Source organism: Saccopteryx leptura, chromosome 1 (assembly GCF_036850995.1).
Source record: "Saccopteryx leptura isolate mSacLep1 chromosome 1, mSacLep1_pri_phased_curated, whole genome shotgun sequence".
NCBI classification, from domain to species: Eukaryota; Metazoa; Chordata; class Mammalia; order Chiroptera; family Emballonuridae; genus Saccopteryx; species Saccopteryx leptura.
The window spans coordinates 309,858,527-309,874,448 of NC_089503.1; the positions used below are offsets into that span (position 1 = coordinate 309,858,527).

At 50.8% G+C, this 15,922-nt stretch overlaps 1 protein-coding gene and 1 pseudogene across 1 annotated transcript; one reads left to right on the forward strand and one right to left on the reverse strand.

Annotated features, from left to right (window-relative positions):
• The first annotated feature begins 5,132 nt into the window (after positions 1–5,132).
• On the forward strand, positions 5,133–10,880 carry PDXP (pyridoxal phosphatase). The gene is made up of 2 exons (XM_066358357.1): positions 5,133–5,749; positions 9,539–10,880. Exons 1-2 carry the CDS (start codon positions 5,188–5,190, stop codon positions 9,853–9,855), a joined length of 879 nt encoding a protein of 292 aa, XP_066214454.1. The 5' UTR covers positions 5,133–5,187; the 3' UTR covers positions 9,856–10,880.
• Positions 10,881–12,821: 1,941 nt separating this feature from the next.
• Positions 12,822–14,829, reverse strand: LOC136388397 (PAT complex subunit Asterix pseudogene; annotated as a pseudogene).
• Positions 14,830–15,922: the final 1,093 nt, after the last annotated feature.

The window sequence follows — 15,922 nt, forward strand, 5'->3', positions numbered from 1 at the left end:
GAACCTAGAATAGTGTCTAAAATTAAAAACAACATACAAACCTGACTTACCCAAACTTTCCAAGGAGATGCAAGGCCATTGTTCACATTAGTGTTTGTCAGTCATTGTCATGATTTAATTTTATGGATACCTTACAATTTAATTTTATCAATAAATAATATCTTTATTAAGTATATCAAGTTTTATTCAACGTACCTATAATTTAACTAAGACTTAAAACTAAAGTTTAATGGCCCTGGCCGGTTGGCTCTGGTAGAGCATCGGCCTGGCATGCGAAAGTCCCAGGTTCGATTCCCGGCCAGGGCACACAGGAGAGGCACCCATCTGCTTCTCCACCCCTCCCCCTCTCCTTCCTCTCTGTCTCTCTCTTCCCCTCCCGCAGCCGAGGCTCCATTGGAGCAAAAGATGGCCCGGGCGCTGGGGATGGCTCCTTGGCCTCTGCCCCAGGCACTAGAGTGACTCTGGTTGCGACAGAGCGATGCCCCAGATGGGCAGAACATCGCCCCCTGGTGGGCGTGCCGGGTGGATCCCGGTCGGGCGCATGCGGGAGTCTGTCTGACTGCCTCCCCATTTCCAGCTTCAGAAAAAAATAAAAATAAAAAAATAAAACATGGTATCTTAAAAAAAAAAAAAAAAACTTTAAAGTTTAGGCCCTGGCTGGATGGCTCAGTGGTAGAGCATCAGCCTGGCATGCAGGAGTCCCGGGTTTGATTCCCGGCCAGGGCACACAGGAGAAGCGCCCATCTCCTTCTCCACCCCTCCTTTCCTCTCTGTCTCTCTCTTCCCCTCCTGCAGCCAAGGCTCCATTGGAGCAAAGTTGGCCTGGGCACTGAGGATGGCTCTATGGCCTCTGCCTCAGGCGCTAGAATGGCTCTGGTTGCGACAGAGCAAAGCCCGAGATAGGCAGAGCATCGCCCCCTGGTGGGCGTGCCGGGTGGATCCCGGTGGGGCGCATGCAGGAATCTGTCAGACTGCCTCCCCATTTCCAACTTCAGAAAAATACAAAAAAAAAAAAAAAACTTAAAAGTTTATTAAGTTAATTTTAGGGAGTGTTATGGAGTGAAAGAAGATGTAGTGTCAAGGATTGAGAAAGGTATGTTGAGATGGTTTGGACATACAGAGAGGATGAACGAAAGGAGATAGATGAAACAAGTATACAAGACGAGTGTGGATGGGAGAGTTGGAAGGGGTTGACCTCAGCGAACGTACCTCAATCAGACTGAGGACGTTTTTAGCAAAGGCCAGCTTAGGAGTACCCTAATTAAGTTAATAACAATGTATCTACCTATATAGTTTAAGTTTAAAAAATTTGGCTCTCAAAAGAAATTTCAATCCTTATACTGTTGATATTTGTCTCTGTTGACTAATGAGTTTGCTGACCACTGCTCTAGGCTACACACTGCTTTTCTGTGCATGATTCCCATTTAATCCTCTCCCTAAGAAGGAAATCCCATGACCTCTTAAAGGTGAGACAGGCTGAGAACATGACCTGGCAAGGTCACACGGTGAGTGAGGCATGGACCTGGGATTAGGACCCACGTCTGACTGAATCCAGAGCCTGGGTCTGTCACTCACATCCTAGGCAATTTACTTAATTTCTTAGTGTTCTGGTTTCCTCATCTGGGAAATCAGGTAACAACTTCCACTGCAGAATTGTTGCTCTGTTGATTAAATGAGACACTCCTGTCAAGACCAAAGCAACACCCTTGCATACAAAAGTACCTATAAGTTATGGCTGCTCTTGATGCTGAGTCCCCCAGTCTGTAGTGTTCCTAGAGAAGGCAGGGAAGGCTTCCCGCAGGAGCCTGGATGGGTCTGTCTGCAAACCTTCCCTCAGGCCGCTCTGTCAGACCCTGCGCTAGTCCCCAACTCAGCCCTACACCCAAGTTGTTCCTGGAAACATACAAACAACTGATAATTAGAGTCAAGTGACATAACATGGAGCCCATATGGGCCTAGTTAGAATCAAGCCATCTAACCAAGGCTGGTAGAGTGTGTTTGGAGTGTGTAGGTCAAAGAAAGCTTCTGGAGGTGATCATAGTTAAGGGGAGTCTTTCAAGAGCTGGCCAGGTATAAAAGGGAAGAAGGAAGAAGATTCCAAGCCATGGAGACCATCTGTGCACCTGGAACAGGCCAGAGCACTGAGGACCAGAAAGTAGCTGCGAAGTCTGGGTTATGGGATGTGGCGTTTCCCAGGTCTTTGGAGCTCCAATTGCTCCTGAAGGTCAACTAGGTCTCCAGAGCCTTCTCAGACCTCCCTCCCAAAGGGAGGGCCTCACAGCCAGGCCACGCCATCAAGGGCCACGACTGCTCTGGCTCCTTCCCTTCCCGGGGTGCTTGGTGACAGGCTGCCTCTAGCCCAGTGCCTCTCTACCCTGGCCTCAGAGTAGAATCCTTGGTAATTAAAAAGAAACCAAAAAATGCCAGATTATACCCAAGACAATTACAGCAGACTCTCTGGGGTCTTACCACACACTGGTATTTTTATTTATTTTTTTGTATTTTTCTGACATTGGAAGTCGGGAGGCAGTCAGACAGACTCCTGTATGCGCCCAACCGGGATCCACCCAGCATGCCCACCAGGGGGTGATGCTCTGCCTATCTGGGGCGTTGCTCTGTTGCAACCAGAGCCATTCTAGCACCTGAGACAGAGGCCACAGAGCCATTCTCAGCGCCCGGGCCAACTTTGCTCCAATGGAGCCTTGGCTGTGGGAGGGGAAGAGAGAGACAGAGAGGATGGAGAGGGGGAGGGGTGGAGAAGCAGATGGGCGCTTTTCCTGTGTGCCCTGGCCGGGAATCAAACCTGGGACCTCCGCACACCAGGCTGACGCTCTACCACTGAGCCAACTGGCCAGGGCCCACACACTGGTATTTTTAAAAAGCATTTGTTGCCCTGGCCAGATAGCTCAGTTGGTTAGAGCCTCATCCTGATACACAAAGGTTGTTGGTTCAGTCCCTAGTAAGGACACATACAGAAACAGATGGATGTTTTTTCTCTCTCTTTCTCTCTAAAAATCAGTAGATAAGCCTGACCAGGCGGTGGTGCAGTGGATAGAGCATCGGACTGGGATGCGGAGGACCCAGGTTCAAGACCAGGAGGTCGCCAGCTTGAGCGTGGGATCATCTGGCTTGAGAAAAAAAAAAAAGCTCACTAGCTTGGATCCAAGGTCGCTGGCTCAAGCAAGGGGTTACTCAGTCTGCTGAAGGCCCGCGGTCAAGGCACATATAAGAAAGCAATCAATGAACAACTAAGGTGTCACAACGAAAAACTGATTACTGATGCTTCTCATCTCTCTCCATTCCTGTCTGTCCCTATCTATCCCTCTCTCTGACTCTCTCTCTCTGTCCCTGTAAAATAAATAAATAAATACTCAGTAGATGAAATTTTTAAAAAGCATTTGAAAATTTTAAAAAGCATCAAGCCTGACCAGGTGGTGGTGCAGTGGGTAGAGCGTCAGACTAAGACGCGGATAACAAAGGTTGGAGACACGGAGGTCACTAGCTTGAGTGCAGGCTCATCGGGCTTGAGCCCAAAAGTCGCTGGCTTGAGCAAGGGGTCACTCGCTCTGCTGTAGCCCCCCCCCCCGTCCATCAAGGCACATATGAGAAAGCAATCAATGAACAAAAAATCAACGCAACAACTAAGATGCCGCAACGAAGAACTGATGCTTCTAATCTCTCCCTTCCTGTCCCTCTCTCTGATTCTGTCTCTGTGAAAAGAAAAAAAAAATCATCAAACTTTACACATACGATCTCCACATCCTACTGTACGTTAATTATATCTAAAAATATCAAGTGCTCAAAAAGACTCTACCTAGGGCCCTGGCGGGTTGGCTCAGTGGTAGAGCGTCAGCCTGGCGTGCAGGAGTCCCGGGTTCGATTCCCGGCCAGGGCACACAGGAGAAGCACCCATCTGCTTCTCCACCCCTCACCCTCTCCTTCCTCTCTGTCTCTCGCCAACGCTCCATTGGAGCAAAGTTGGCCTGGGCGCTGAGGATGGCTCTATGGCCTCTGCCTCAGGCGCTAGAATGGCTCTGGTTGCGACAGAGCAAAGCCCGAGATAGGCAGAGCATCGCCCCCTGGTGGGCGTGCCGGGTGGATCCCGGTCGGGCGCATGCGGGAGTCTGACTGCCTCCCCGTTTCCAACTTCAAAAACAAACAAACAAACAAAAAAAGACTCTACCTGGAGAACCACTGGTGTAGACCAAGAGCTCCATTGCTCTCTCCCCGTCATAACTACACACTTATCAGGACTTCGCTCAGACCTGTAGCATCCACGGTTCAGAGGGCGAGGAGATTTGATCCAAAAACAACATCCCCTTTAGCATCTGTTTTTACTTGGCAACAAGCTCTCCTAAACTTTTTTTTGTTTGTTTTTTGTTTTTTGTATTTTTCTGAAGTTGGAAACGGGGAGGCAGTCAGTCAGACTCCCGCATGCGCCCAACCAGGATCCACCCGGCATGCCCACCAGGGGGCGATGCTCTGCCCATCTGGGGCGTTGCTCTGTCGCAACCAGAGCCATTCTAGCGCCTGAGGCAGAGGCCATAGAGCCATCCCCAGCGCCCAGGCCAACTTTGCTCCAATGGAGCCTTGGCTGTGGGAGGGGAAGAGAGAGACAGAGAGAAAGAAGAGGGGGAGGGGTGGAGAAGCAGATGGGCGCTTCTCCTGTGTGCCCTGGCCGGGAATCGAACCTGGGACTCCTGCACGCCAGGCCGATGCTCTACCACAGAGCCAATCGGCCAGGGCTCTCCTAAACTTCTGATTGCCTGGGGAGACGCAGGATTCCGACCGGTATTTCCTACTTCTAATTCGTTATTGGCCAAGAAGAGCGTCACTCTCTTAGGCTCCCACCCCTCCAAGAAACTAATCCGGGTTAAAATTCAGCAGCTACAGGGCCAGCCGAGCCGGGGGGCGAAGAACCAAGTGAAATAAATCTTCATTGGTCCCCTCTCCTAGTGCCAACCGCAATTCCGCCCTTTTCTCCAAGCTCCGTTTGCTCGCGGCTTCCCTCCTTTCCGAGACTTTCACCCCCATTGGCCCCAGGCCAGCCATTGACCCCGCCCCCTGGCCCTTCCAGCGCGTCGATTGGCAGGTACGGAGGACCGGCGGGACACGGGAGAGCGCACCGTGCCCGCGGAAAGAAAGCGGCGCGGCGCGGCGCGGGAGGGCGGGCAGCCAGCTGGCTGCATGGCGCGCTGCGAGCGGTTGCGCGGCGCGGCCCTGCGCGACGTGCTGGGCCGGGCGCAGGGGGTCCTGTTTGACTGCGACGGTGTGTTGTGGAACGGCGAGCGGACCGTGCCGGGCGCCCCGGAGCTGGTGGAGCGGCTGGCGCGGGCCGGCAAGGCGGCGTTGTTCGTGAGCAACAACAGCCGGCGCGCGCGACCAGAGCTGGCCCTCCGCTTCGCGCGCCTCGGCTTCCGGGGGCTCCGCGCCGAGCAGCTCTTCAGCTCCGCGCTGTGCGCCGCGCGTTTGCTGCACCAGCGCCTCCTCGGGCCGCCGGACGCACCGGGCTCAGTGTTCGTACTGGGCGGCGAGGGGCTGTGCGCGGAGCTGCGGGCGGCGGGGCTGCGCTTGGCCGGGGACCCAGGCGCGGCCCCGCGCGTACGTGCTGTGCTCGTGGGCTACGACGAGCAGTTTTCCTTTGCCAAGCTGAGCGAGGCGTGCGCGCACCTGCGGGACCCCGACTGCCTGCTCGTGGCCACCGACCGCGATCCGTGGCACCCGCTTAGCGACGGCAGCCGGACCCCTGGTGAGCGCGGGGATGGCGGAAGCGACCTGGAGGTGAAGGTCGGAGAAGGGGCATCTCCAGGTGACAGGGAACAGGAGGGTTGCTGGCACCCGCTAAGCAAGAACCCAGGGTGCTTTCGTGTCGAGGTCTGGTAATTCTTGCAGCCGCCTCACTGAGGGACAGCAGTGGTGTCCCTGTTTGACGGATGAGGAAACTGAGGCCCACTGTCGCTCTTGGAATTGCAGCCGGAATCCAGCTCCCCCAACTCCCAACCCTAACCTTTCATGAACCAGCTTCACGGACTCCTGTCATTTTGATTCACCCGCTGTTGGAGTGAGGTGGGAGATTTGGGAACAAAGTCTAGAAGGATCGTCTTCCTTTTGGAGAGTTGGAACGTCATGTCCAGCGTCAGGTTGTAGGCAGGCATGCAGGAACAAGGAGATGGTTGGAGTTTGACCTGAGTCCACTTCCAGTTCCAGGGCTCTGTATTGTTACTACGTTACATAACCTTAAAGCATCTCTGGGAATGCTAACCATGCCAGTTTTCATCCGAGGGGAGAATGATCTGTGTGCATAGGTGCTCAGATGTAAGTTGTTTCCAGAGCCCTGTCATGTTACCTTGGTCTCTGTTCTTAGTTTCGAAATTACTCGAGATGCTGGTATTTTCCCACTTCTCAGTTAGATGAACTGAGGCTGAGGGAGAGTGAGCTACCCCAAGAGTATAGGGACTTGAACTTGGATCATGTGGCCACCCACCTCCTCCATGCAAGTCATTTTTCACTGCTGTCATCTTGGTATTCAGACCTGCAGAGGAGGCAGGAGTAAGCGGAGGCTCCTACATCTCGGTTGGTTCCAGTTACACAAGAGCAGATGGTAGCAGAGGCCAACAGTAGTGAGTGTGTAATGGACAAGTCAGTACCCCAGTCAGTAGGCTGATGGCAGGAGTAAATCTCCCATTCACTCCCTCCTTGCTGATGACTGACCCAGACAGTCGATACTAAATCCTGGTGGGGCAGGGTGGTGTTCATTGAGGATCAGACACTAATATGATGGGGTGGCAAGAAGGGCCTAGCCTAGACCTTAGGAGATCTGGGAAGATTACCTAGAGGAGACATCTTGCAGAACAGGGTGCCCTATGTACCCTGATTGATCAGTGTCACCCCATTAAAATGAAAAAATAAATAGAAGAACAGGGTGCTAGGGGATGAAACATGGAACAGGGCTTGAATCATAAAAAAAACCAGCTTCAGCCTGGGAATCGATAGTTACAGGTCTGTCCCAGCTTTGTTGCATATCTACTTGCTGCATGACCACTTCAGCCTCACTTTTCCCATAAACCCAAGGTGAGGGCTCCCCCAGCTATAGCAGCTCCTACTTGTCTTAGTCCATGCTATGAAAAGTAAGTAGTATTTCCCTGGAAGTCTCAGATCTCAGGTTAAGACTGGGGGTTAAGAGACCCCCAGGACTCAGGAAGGGTGGTATAGACAAGCTGGGAATAGACCAGGCCCTGCCCACACCGGTGTCTTCATCTCAGCACCCACTTGGCTGTGCCTGCCCGGCCTGCTGGTCATTCCCACAGCCTAGAGGGGGAGGCAGAGGCTTACCAAATACAGAAACACAGCGCTGCTATCGTGTCTACGCTGAATGATGCAGCTTTGAGACAGTGGTATGTGATTATTAATAAAGGCCTCTATTATGCATAAAATCTGAAATAATGCAAATCTCTCACTCCAATTTCCCCTCCTCCTGGTCTCCTAAATTTTGTATGTTTACCTTATAACCATACGGCAACCACTGAGCTGGCGAATAGAAATGCCTGCTGTCTTAGAAATACGTCACCACCAAAACATGTGACAGTCTCGGATTATAGAATGTTGAGAGAAGGCAGTCATGGTGGTCTGAAGACAAAATTATGTCCATAGACTCCCCTGCTAGGAAGCTTGCTCCCCCAGGGGAGAGCTCTTTGTTGTGTTCACTGCTCTATCCCAGTGCCTAGCACAGTGTCTGATGTGTAGTTGGGCCTCAGTAAATGTTAGCTAAGTGGATGAAATGGGACATGAGGAGCCAAGGGTGATCAGCTCTGTCCTAGTGGGAAAGGAAGGAGGTGAGAGTTGAGAACTTTCTTGAACCAAGAGAAACACTCAGGTGACTCAGTTGGACAGAAATCTCTCACATGGGGCAAATAGCTTTTCTTCCTACCCAGTTCTTAAGTAGGCAAGTTTTAAGTCAGATGTCAGACAGAACCTCTCAGTGGTGTTGCTGTAGGTCAGCTCTGCCCTGTTACACTGGGGAAGTTCCTATTTCTTATCTGGGGCCACTTGAACCTTCGAGCCTTTGACTTAACTATGCTATGAGAAGGGAGATAGGAGGCCACTGCACTAGGGATCAGACCAATGGTATACTGATAAATGTGTAGTAATTTGGGGAGCCCTGCTTTATACCATTTGCCAGTGTCTGGTGTAAATACTCGCAGCACATTGGATTTTCAAGCTACCAATGTGAAGTCACTGAATACAGACTTGGGCAGATGCGTGCACACCATCATATAGTATTTCTATTGGTAAAATATAAATCATCTTAAGAGTACAGATAATGGGAAAGTCTTTAGTAAGTGATGAGTTTTAAGAATTTATTATGTTTGTTTTAAACATAACTCATTTGATGGTAAGTTTATATAAGTGGACTTTAAATAATGGCTTTATTTAACCCCAGCTCACAGAATTCTTGAAAATGAAACACTCAGCACTCCCAAAGGAGTCCAAGCTGACCCAGCACATGAGTGGGTCATACCCACCTGAATACAATTTATCTGCCACTTTTTAAGATGTGTAACTCTGGATAAGTTACTGAACGTCACTTGAGTGTCAGCTTTCACATCTATAAAATGGGCTTCCATAAGCACCCAGCATAGCCCCTGGCACTTTAGAATGTACTCAGTAAATTATAATTATCATCATCATCATTTGTTCAGGAACATTACTGTGAAGGCAGAACATTCTGGCACCAAGATGTGCCTGTGGGATGGGCACAGTGGACTCATTGTGTGGGGCGGGTGGCCAGGAGTCAGAACTGTCCTTTTCTAAACAGTCCTATTGTTAGCAGTTGGGCTTGCTCCACGATTTTGGGTATTATAGTTATTGTGGCCACAGGCATCTTCAAGCATGGAGCTTTTTGTCTCCAGTCTGAACTCTTGTCTTGTGACTTCTGTCCTGGCGGAGGCTGAGATTGGGTCAGAGGTGCGAACATTTCTGTGCCAGTGTCAGATGCCAGGGGTGCACATTCTTGCAATAACCACAACTGCTGTTTTGAAGTGCTTTTCTGTTTCCAAAGCATTTGCTCCTGTGATACCCACAGTGCCTCTTTGAAGGGTCACTCGGATCCCCTTTGCCTGCAAGCCCAAGGAAACTCAGAGAGGTGGAATGGCTTACCCGAAGGCACACAGCCTCCAGGGTAAAATAGAGAACCTCCTGCGGACTGACTGAGCCAGGCCCAGTTATGTGCGTGGCTCATTCAGTCCTTCCAATACCCCCATAAGATAAGTATCATTTTAGGGATGGGGAAAATGACGCACAGAGAGTTAGACAGCCTGCCCGCGAAAGGTGGAGTTGGAGTCTGAATTTGGGCAGCTGCCTGCAGAGTTTGGACTCTTTACCACTATAGTAAGACTTGGAAAATTTTAATTCCAGTGCCTATAACTGTATCCCCATGCCAAGCTGCCTCCCTGAGAATTCTGGTTTCAGGGCCTGTATTTCTTCCCTGCTGCCCACTCCACCCCACTCCCTCACTGACCAAGTCTCCATCTCCCTGCAGGCACTGGGAGCCTGGCCGCTGCTGTGGAGATAGCCTCAGGACGCCAGGCCCTGGTGGTGGGCAAGCCCAGCCCTTACATGTTCGAGTGCATCACAGAGCACTTCAGCGTGGACCCTGCCTGCACGCTCATGGTGGGCGACCGCCTGGAGACCGACATCCTGTTCGGCCACCGCTGTGGCATGACCACCGTGCTCACGCTCACAGGTGTCTCCCGTCTGGAGGAGGCCCAAGCCTACCTGGCAGCCGGCAAGCATGACCTGGTGCCCCATTACTATGTGGAGAGCATCGCAGACTTAATGGAAGGGCTGGAGGACTGAGCCCGTTTGGCCTGCAACTGCAGCTCCACCCCTTCCCCACACTGACCCCGTAGGTGGAGGTGATGGGCTGGGAGCTGCATTAAGTGCCACTGGCTCTCCAGCCCCACTATCTACACCTTGGTGGGGCTGGGACCCAGGGAAGGTTTTAGGGCCCTTGTACCCCCTCCCAGGGGTGGCACTATGCTGTCCCAGAAGCTATTCCCCTCACCCTACTGGTTTGCCTGGCCTGATCCAGCCAAGGTGGCCTTATTTCCTGCCCTGTGACTTCCCCTTGTTGAAATCTGGGCCCTGATGCCCACTGAAGATTTCCCCCAATCATAGCACTTAACTCCCTCAACCCTCTCTGGGGCCTAGAGCTCTACCTACTCCCCAGGTCTTGGCCTTGGGTTCCTGTTGACCAATCAGGTCTGGGTAACCACAGGCCAGTACTGTCCTGAGCCCTGAATGGACCAATGAGAAGACTAAGTCATAGTGATTCACTGATGTTGGGTCTTGACTGGACCAGTTGGTAGTATAAGTGACAATGACCCTTTCGTGTCCTGGATCCTAGGTAGACCAATCAGGACAGCAGATAATAATAACCCATTGGTCTTTTGGATCCTGAATAGAGCAGCAGTCTGAAAGACTATTGACAATCAGTGGGTCCATGACAATCTGGGTCTGACTGGATGAGCCAGGGTTCCAGATTTCTGTCAGTAAATAAGGTCTGCATACTAAGGACACCCCCAACCATGATTGCTGTCCAGGGCCCACTTAACAGCTCTGGGGGCTTCTGTAGCCGAGAGCCCTGCCCTTCCCTGACCATGGTACTGGTCCAGTGTTAATGGTGGCCACAGCTCAGAATGGGGGCTTTTGTGTCCCTCCCTGTGCCGTCAGTGTTTGCTGTACCACTTCTCCCTTGTCCCCGCCTCAGCTATTTATTTATGTATTATGTGCCAGTGATGGTGGGGGTGGGGGCTGGGCCTTCCTTACACCCCTGTTGTAACTAGTCCTCCTGGACTTAATAAAGTGCGAGTGGGAGCCCCTGTGTGGGTTCAAGTCTGTCCGCGGTGGCGCCGGAGGTGGAGCCCCTGGCTGAGCCTGGTCTCCCCAGAACTGGCCCACCACAGCCTTCCCTGCATGAAGTGATTCGTCCCGGTTCCAGGGTATTCTCTGCAGTAATACCTAACTCAGTAACACTGAGGCTTTTAGCGATTTATCTCAGTCCCTCAGAAAAGCCAGCTAGTGTATCACTCATCCCATTTTAGGAAGGTACTTGGGGAATGAAGATTGGAAATGTGATGCTAACTTTCACAGGGCATTCATCTAGAAAGAGTGATCGCCTGAGACAGGATTTGTACTTGTATTGGCTGCTCCAGGAGGCTACAGCCCCTTCTTGGTAGAGACAAGGGAGACAGGTCTGTCCTCCGTTCGCTGTAGCATCATCCCCCTCGGGGTGTCCTTCACACCACGGTGCCACTGTGACTGCCCTGCTGGCCCTGAGCTCTTCCAGGCCAGGCGCACACCCGTCTCCCCAGCTCCTCCTGGGAGGGGTGCTCAGCTGTGAGCTGGCTGCAGGGCAGCCCAGAACGGCCATCAGATTCCGAGTGCAGAGATACTGTGACTGTTCTAGGCCTGGCTGTCACCGATTTACTTGTCACTTGAGCTTACATAAGCCCCTTCCTGCTCAGCTTGCTTCCTCATTTGTAAAATGAGGGGTGGGTCTTAGAGGTCTGGAGAATTATCTACAGTTGGGAAGAGGGAGTGCTTCACAGAACCTGGCGACATCTTGAAGTCAGCAAATTGTCCTCGTGACTTCCAGCTCACCCTGGCTAAGGCATGAAGAAGTAATGGCTTCCCAGTGAGGTGGTCCAGCATTCCAGGTGTATTCTCAGCTGTGCTGCATCCAAGATGGGGTGCCTCACTCGACCAACATCTCAGGGCAGATGGGTTGGCCTGGCTTGGGTCTCATGCCCATCTTAGAACCTGTGCCCAAGGGGATGGAGTGTAGCTGCTGACCAGCCTGAGCCCTGTCCCTCCGAGGAGGGCAGTACTTGCCTCCCTGTGGACATAGCTATGCTCACGTTCTTGCTGACAGAATCCTGACTTCTTTCAGGGAAGCACTTGGTGGCACGTGAGTCAGATGGGGTGGGCATCCCTGTCCCAGTAGTGAATCTTAATTGTTTAAAGCTTGAGTCTAAGCCAGTTATGGTTATTTGATTCCCTCTAGCCAGTGATTGGCTTAACCATGGACTCATGGTACACTTCTGACCAATAAGTTGAGGGGAGATTCTAGGAATGTGCCTCACATTTTTTTCTTTTTTTTTTAAAACAGCCAAACTGATTTTAACAAGAAAATGAGTGGAGCCCTGGCCGGATAGCTTGGATGATTAGTGCAGAGGTTGCCAGTTCGATCCCCAGTCAGGGGACATACAGAAACAGATCAATGTTTCTCTCTCTAAAATCAATAAATAAAAAAGAAAATGAGCCTGACTTGTGGTGGCGCAGTGGATAAAGCGTCAACCTGGAAATGCTGAGGTCGCTGGTTCAAAACCCTGGGCTTGCCTGGTCAAGGCACATATGGGAGTTGATGCTTCCAGCTCCAACCCCCCTGTCTCCTCTCTCTCTCTCCCTCTCTCTCACCTCTCTAAAAATGAATAAATGAAATTAAAAAAATAAAATAAAAAAAAGAAGAAAATGAATGGTTATACCTAGAAACATGGACAGCATCTCTCCCAGCAGTAGGCAGGGTAGGGAAGGAAGGCAGGAGGAGCAGGCCTCAGGTATTCTTCCTCTCTGCCCCAGCAGAAGTGGGACCTCAGGGAAAGGTTCAGATCCCTCCATCCAGCTGCAGGCCCTGCAACTGTCCCACCCAGGGAAGCCCAGGGCAACCGGCAGCTAAGAGCAGGAGGCTGAGCTGCCATGGGTCAGCCCTGGAGGGAGGTGTATGGAGGGGTCCAGCATGTGACCCCTCTAGTGTGACATCACTAATGGGGTGTCATAGGCTGAGGGTTCTGCAGACAGCATCACCATGGCAGAGATGGACAGCATGAAGCTACTCATCATTTGCTTAGTATCCTTAAAGCTCCAGGAATTGATGAAGCTGATGAAGGAGCAATGAACTGACCCAAGCACATCTCTTCAGCTTGAGCACGAGGCCACATGTGCTGAAGACCATGCCGAGCAGGTTCACATGGTCTGGTGTCACTACTTTTTTTTTTAAGCCAGAGACAGAGGAAGGGTTGTCCAAGGCTGGGTTATACTCACTTGGCAGAGGCTTCTACCTCAGCACTTTATTCGGGCTCCATGGGCCTGACATATTGTTCACGTGTTTGCCCCACCTTTAAAGGACATGGAGTGGAGACTCACTCTTCTAGCTTTGGGTATAGAAGCTGTTATAGCCATTCTGTGAATGTGTGACCCAACAGATTTCTCTGCTTCTTGACTCTGCAGAGCAAAAAGATGGGAAGAACTTGTGGTTGTTTCCTTCTAAACTTTTAATTTAGAGAATTTACAAACTGACAGAAAAAGCACAAGAATGGTACCGTGAACACCCTTCACCTGGATTCCAAGGTAATATTTCGGGAAGCTGATAACACCAATCCACAAGATGAAACAATATGTTCATGCTATACCCCCCAGTTTCAGTAGTTTCCCGGTTTTGCCTCCCCCACCATGTTGACTCCTTTCTTGGAAACCAGAGGTCTTAGAGGTGTTGTTGTCCCTGAGTAATTTTTCCCTTTGTGGGTGGCTTTGAGGCTGTGGCCCAAGCTTAGACTCACTGAAATATGAGCTTGATCTAGCATCGTTTCCACCCACTACTTTTTATTTTTAATTTATTTTTTTGTATTTTTCTGAAGCTGGAAACGGGGAGAGACAGACAGACTCCCGCATGCGCCCAACCGGGATCCACCCGGCACGCCCACCAGGGGGCGATGATCTGCCCCTTGTGGGCGTCGCTCTGTTGCGACCAGAGCCACTCCAGCGCCTGGGGCAGAGGCCAAGGAGCCATCCCCAGCGCCCGGGCCATCTTTGCTCCAATGGAGCCTCGGCTGCAGGAGGAGAAGAGAGAGACAGAGAGGAAGGAGAGGGGGAGGGTGGAGAAGCAGATGGGCGCTTCTCCTGTGTGCCCTGGCCGGGAATCAAACCCGGGACTTCCGCACTTTTTTTTTTTTTTTTTTTTTTTTTTTGCCAGAGACAGAGAGGAAGGGAGAGAGGTGAGAAGCATCAACTCAAGTTGTGGCAATTTAGTTGTTTATTGATTGCTTCTCGTATTTGCTGGTGGCGGGGGTCTCCAGCTGAGACGGTAACCCCTTGCTCAACCCGGCAACCTTGGGCTCAAGCCCCACAACTGTGTGTGTGTGTCAGACAGAAAGAGGGACAGATAAGGACAGACAACAGGAAGGGAGAGAGATGAGAAGCATCAATTATTCATTGCGGCACCTTAGTTGTTCATTGATTGCTTTCTCATATGTGCTTGACTGGGGGCTACAGCAGAGCAAGTAACCCCTTGCTCAAGCCAGCGACCTTGGGCTCAAGCCATTGACCTTGGGCTTCAAGCCAGCGACCTTTGGGCTCAAGCCAGTGACCATAGGGTCATGTTTATGATCCCATGCTCAAGCCAGCAACCCTGCGCTCAAGCTGATGAGCCTGTGTTCAAGCCAGAGACCTCAGGGTCTCAAACCTGGGTCCTCTGTGTCCCAGTCCAACACTCAATGCACTGCGCCACCAGCTGGTCAGGTCCACAACTCTATTTCATTTTAGCTGTTACCAATAACCCTAAGCAAGGACTATATATTTTGCTCTTTTTTTTGTATTTTCTATGCATCTCATAAACCAGCTCCCCAAAGGTTAGTGCCATCTGTAAATTCTGTCGACAGCTTTTACAGTAGCTGTGGAGCACAGCTACTGCTCCATGCCATGGGTGACTGATGAGGCGTCACCCAGGAATCAAAGGTTCCTTTCTATTTCTTCCTTTCCCTTCCCAAACCACATGTTTCCATGAGCCAGAGCCATTCTAGCAAATCCCACTTCTCTGACACCAACAAAAGGAGAAAATTTTCCTCTCCCCACAAAACACTTCTGACACCAAGTGTGGTTTTCTACATCAAGCAAGTCTCCAGTTTTCTGCGAACACCAAATGGGTGTCCTATAATTTCATTTAATTCTGATACTACCTAAAATTAGTGCAGCACCCACAGGTCAAGGGCTCAGTCCCACAAGACTTCCCCCCGCACACTTCAGATGCCAATCATAAGTCACAGGTTGTCATCTGTACTTCTGACCAACTGGAGGTACCCTGATCCCCTTTCTCAGGTTGGATAATTTGCTATAATGGTTCACAGAACTCAGGGAAACACTTATGTTTGCCGGTTTATTAGGTAATAAAGGATACCATAAAGGATAGGGATGAACAGCTAGACAAAGAGATACATAGGGAGAGGTCCAGGAGTGTCCCAAATGCAAATTTTTCTGCCACCCTCTAAGCATGTAGCTGTGTTCACCAGCCAAGAAGCTCTCCAAACCCTGTACTTTTGTAATTTTTATGGAAGCTTCATAATACAGTCAAAATTGATTATTTATTTATTTTTATTATTATTATTATTATTATTATTTTTACAGAGACAGAGAATCAGAGAGAGAAATATACAGACAGGAACGGAGAGAGATGAGAAGCATTAATCATCAGTTTTTTGTTGCGACACCTTAGTTGTTCATTGATTGCTTTCTCATATGTGCCTTGACTGCGGGCCTTCAGCAGACCGAGTAACCCCTTGCTCGAGCCAGTGGCCTTGGGCTCAAGCTGGTGAGCTTTTGCTCAAACCAGATGAGCCCGCGCTCAAGCCAGCAACCTCAGAGTTTCGAACCTGGGTCCTCCGCATCCCAGTCCGACGCTCCATCCACTGTGCCACCGCCTGGCCATAATTGATTTTTTGGGGGGGGTTTTAAATTAATTTTTAGAGAGGAGAGAGAATGAGAAAGAGAGAGAGAGAGAAGGGGGAGGGAGGAGCAGGAAGCATCAACTCCCATATGTGCCTTGACCAGGCAAGCCCAGGGTTTTGAACCAGCGACCTCAGTATTCCAGGTC

What these genes read in the sequence shown, in the direction of transcription:
- PDXP (XM_066358357.1), top strand. Translation starts at nt 5,188, where the DNA reads ATGGCGCGCTGCGAGCGGTTGCGCGGCGCGGCCCTGCGCGACGTGCTG. An exon ending in CGACGGCAGCCGGACCCCTG is followed by an intron (nt 5,750 to 9,538) that starts GTGAGCGCGGGG and finishes ATCTCCCTGCAG; the next exon opens with GCACTGGGAGCCTGGCCGCT.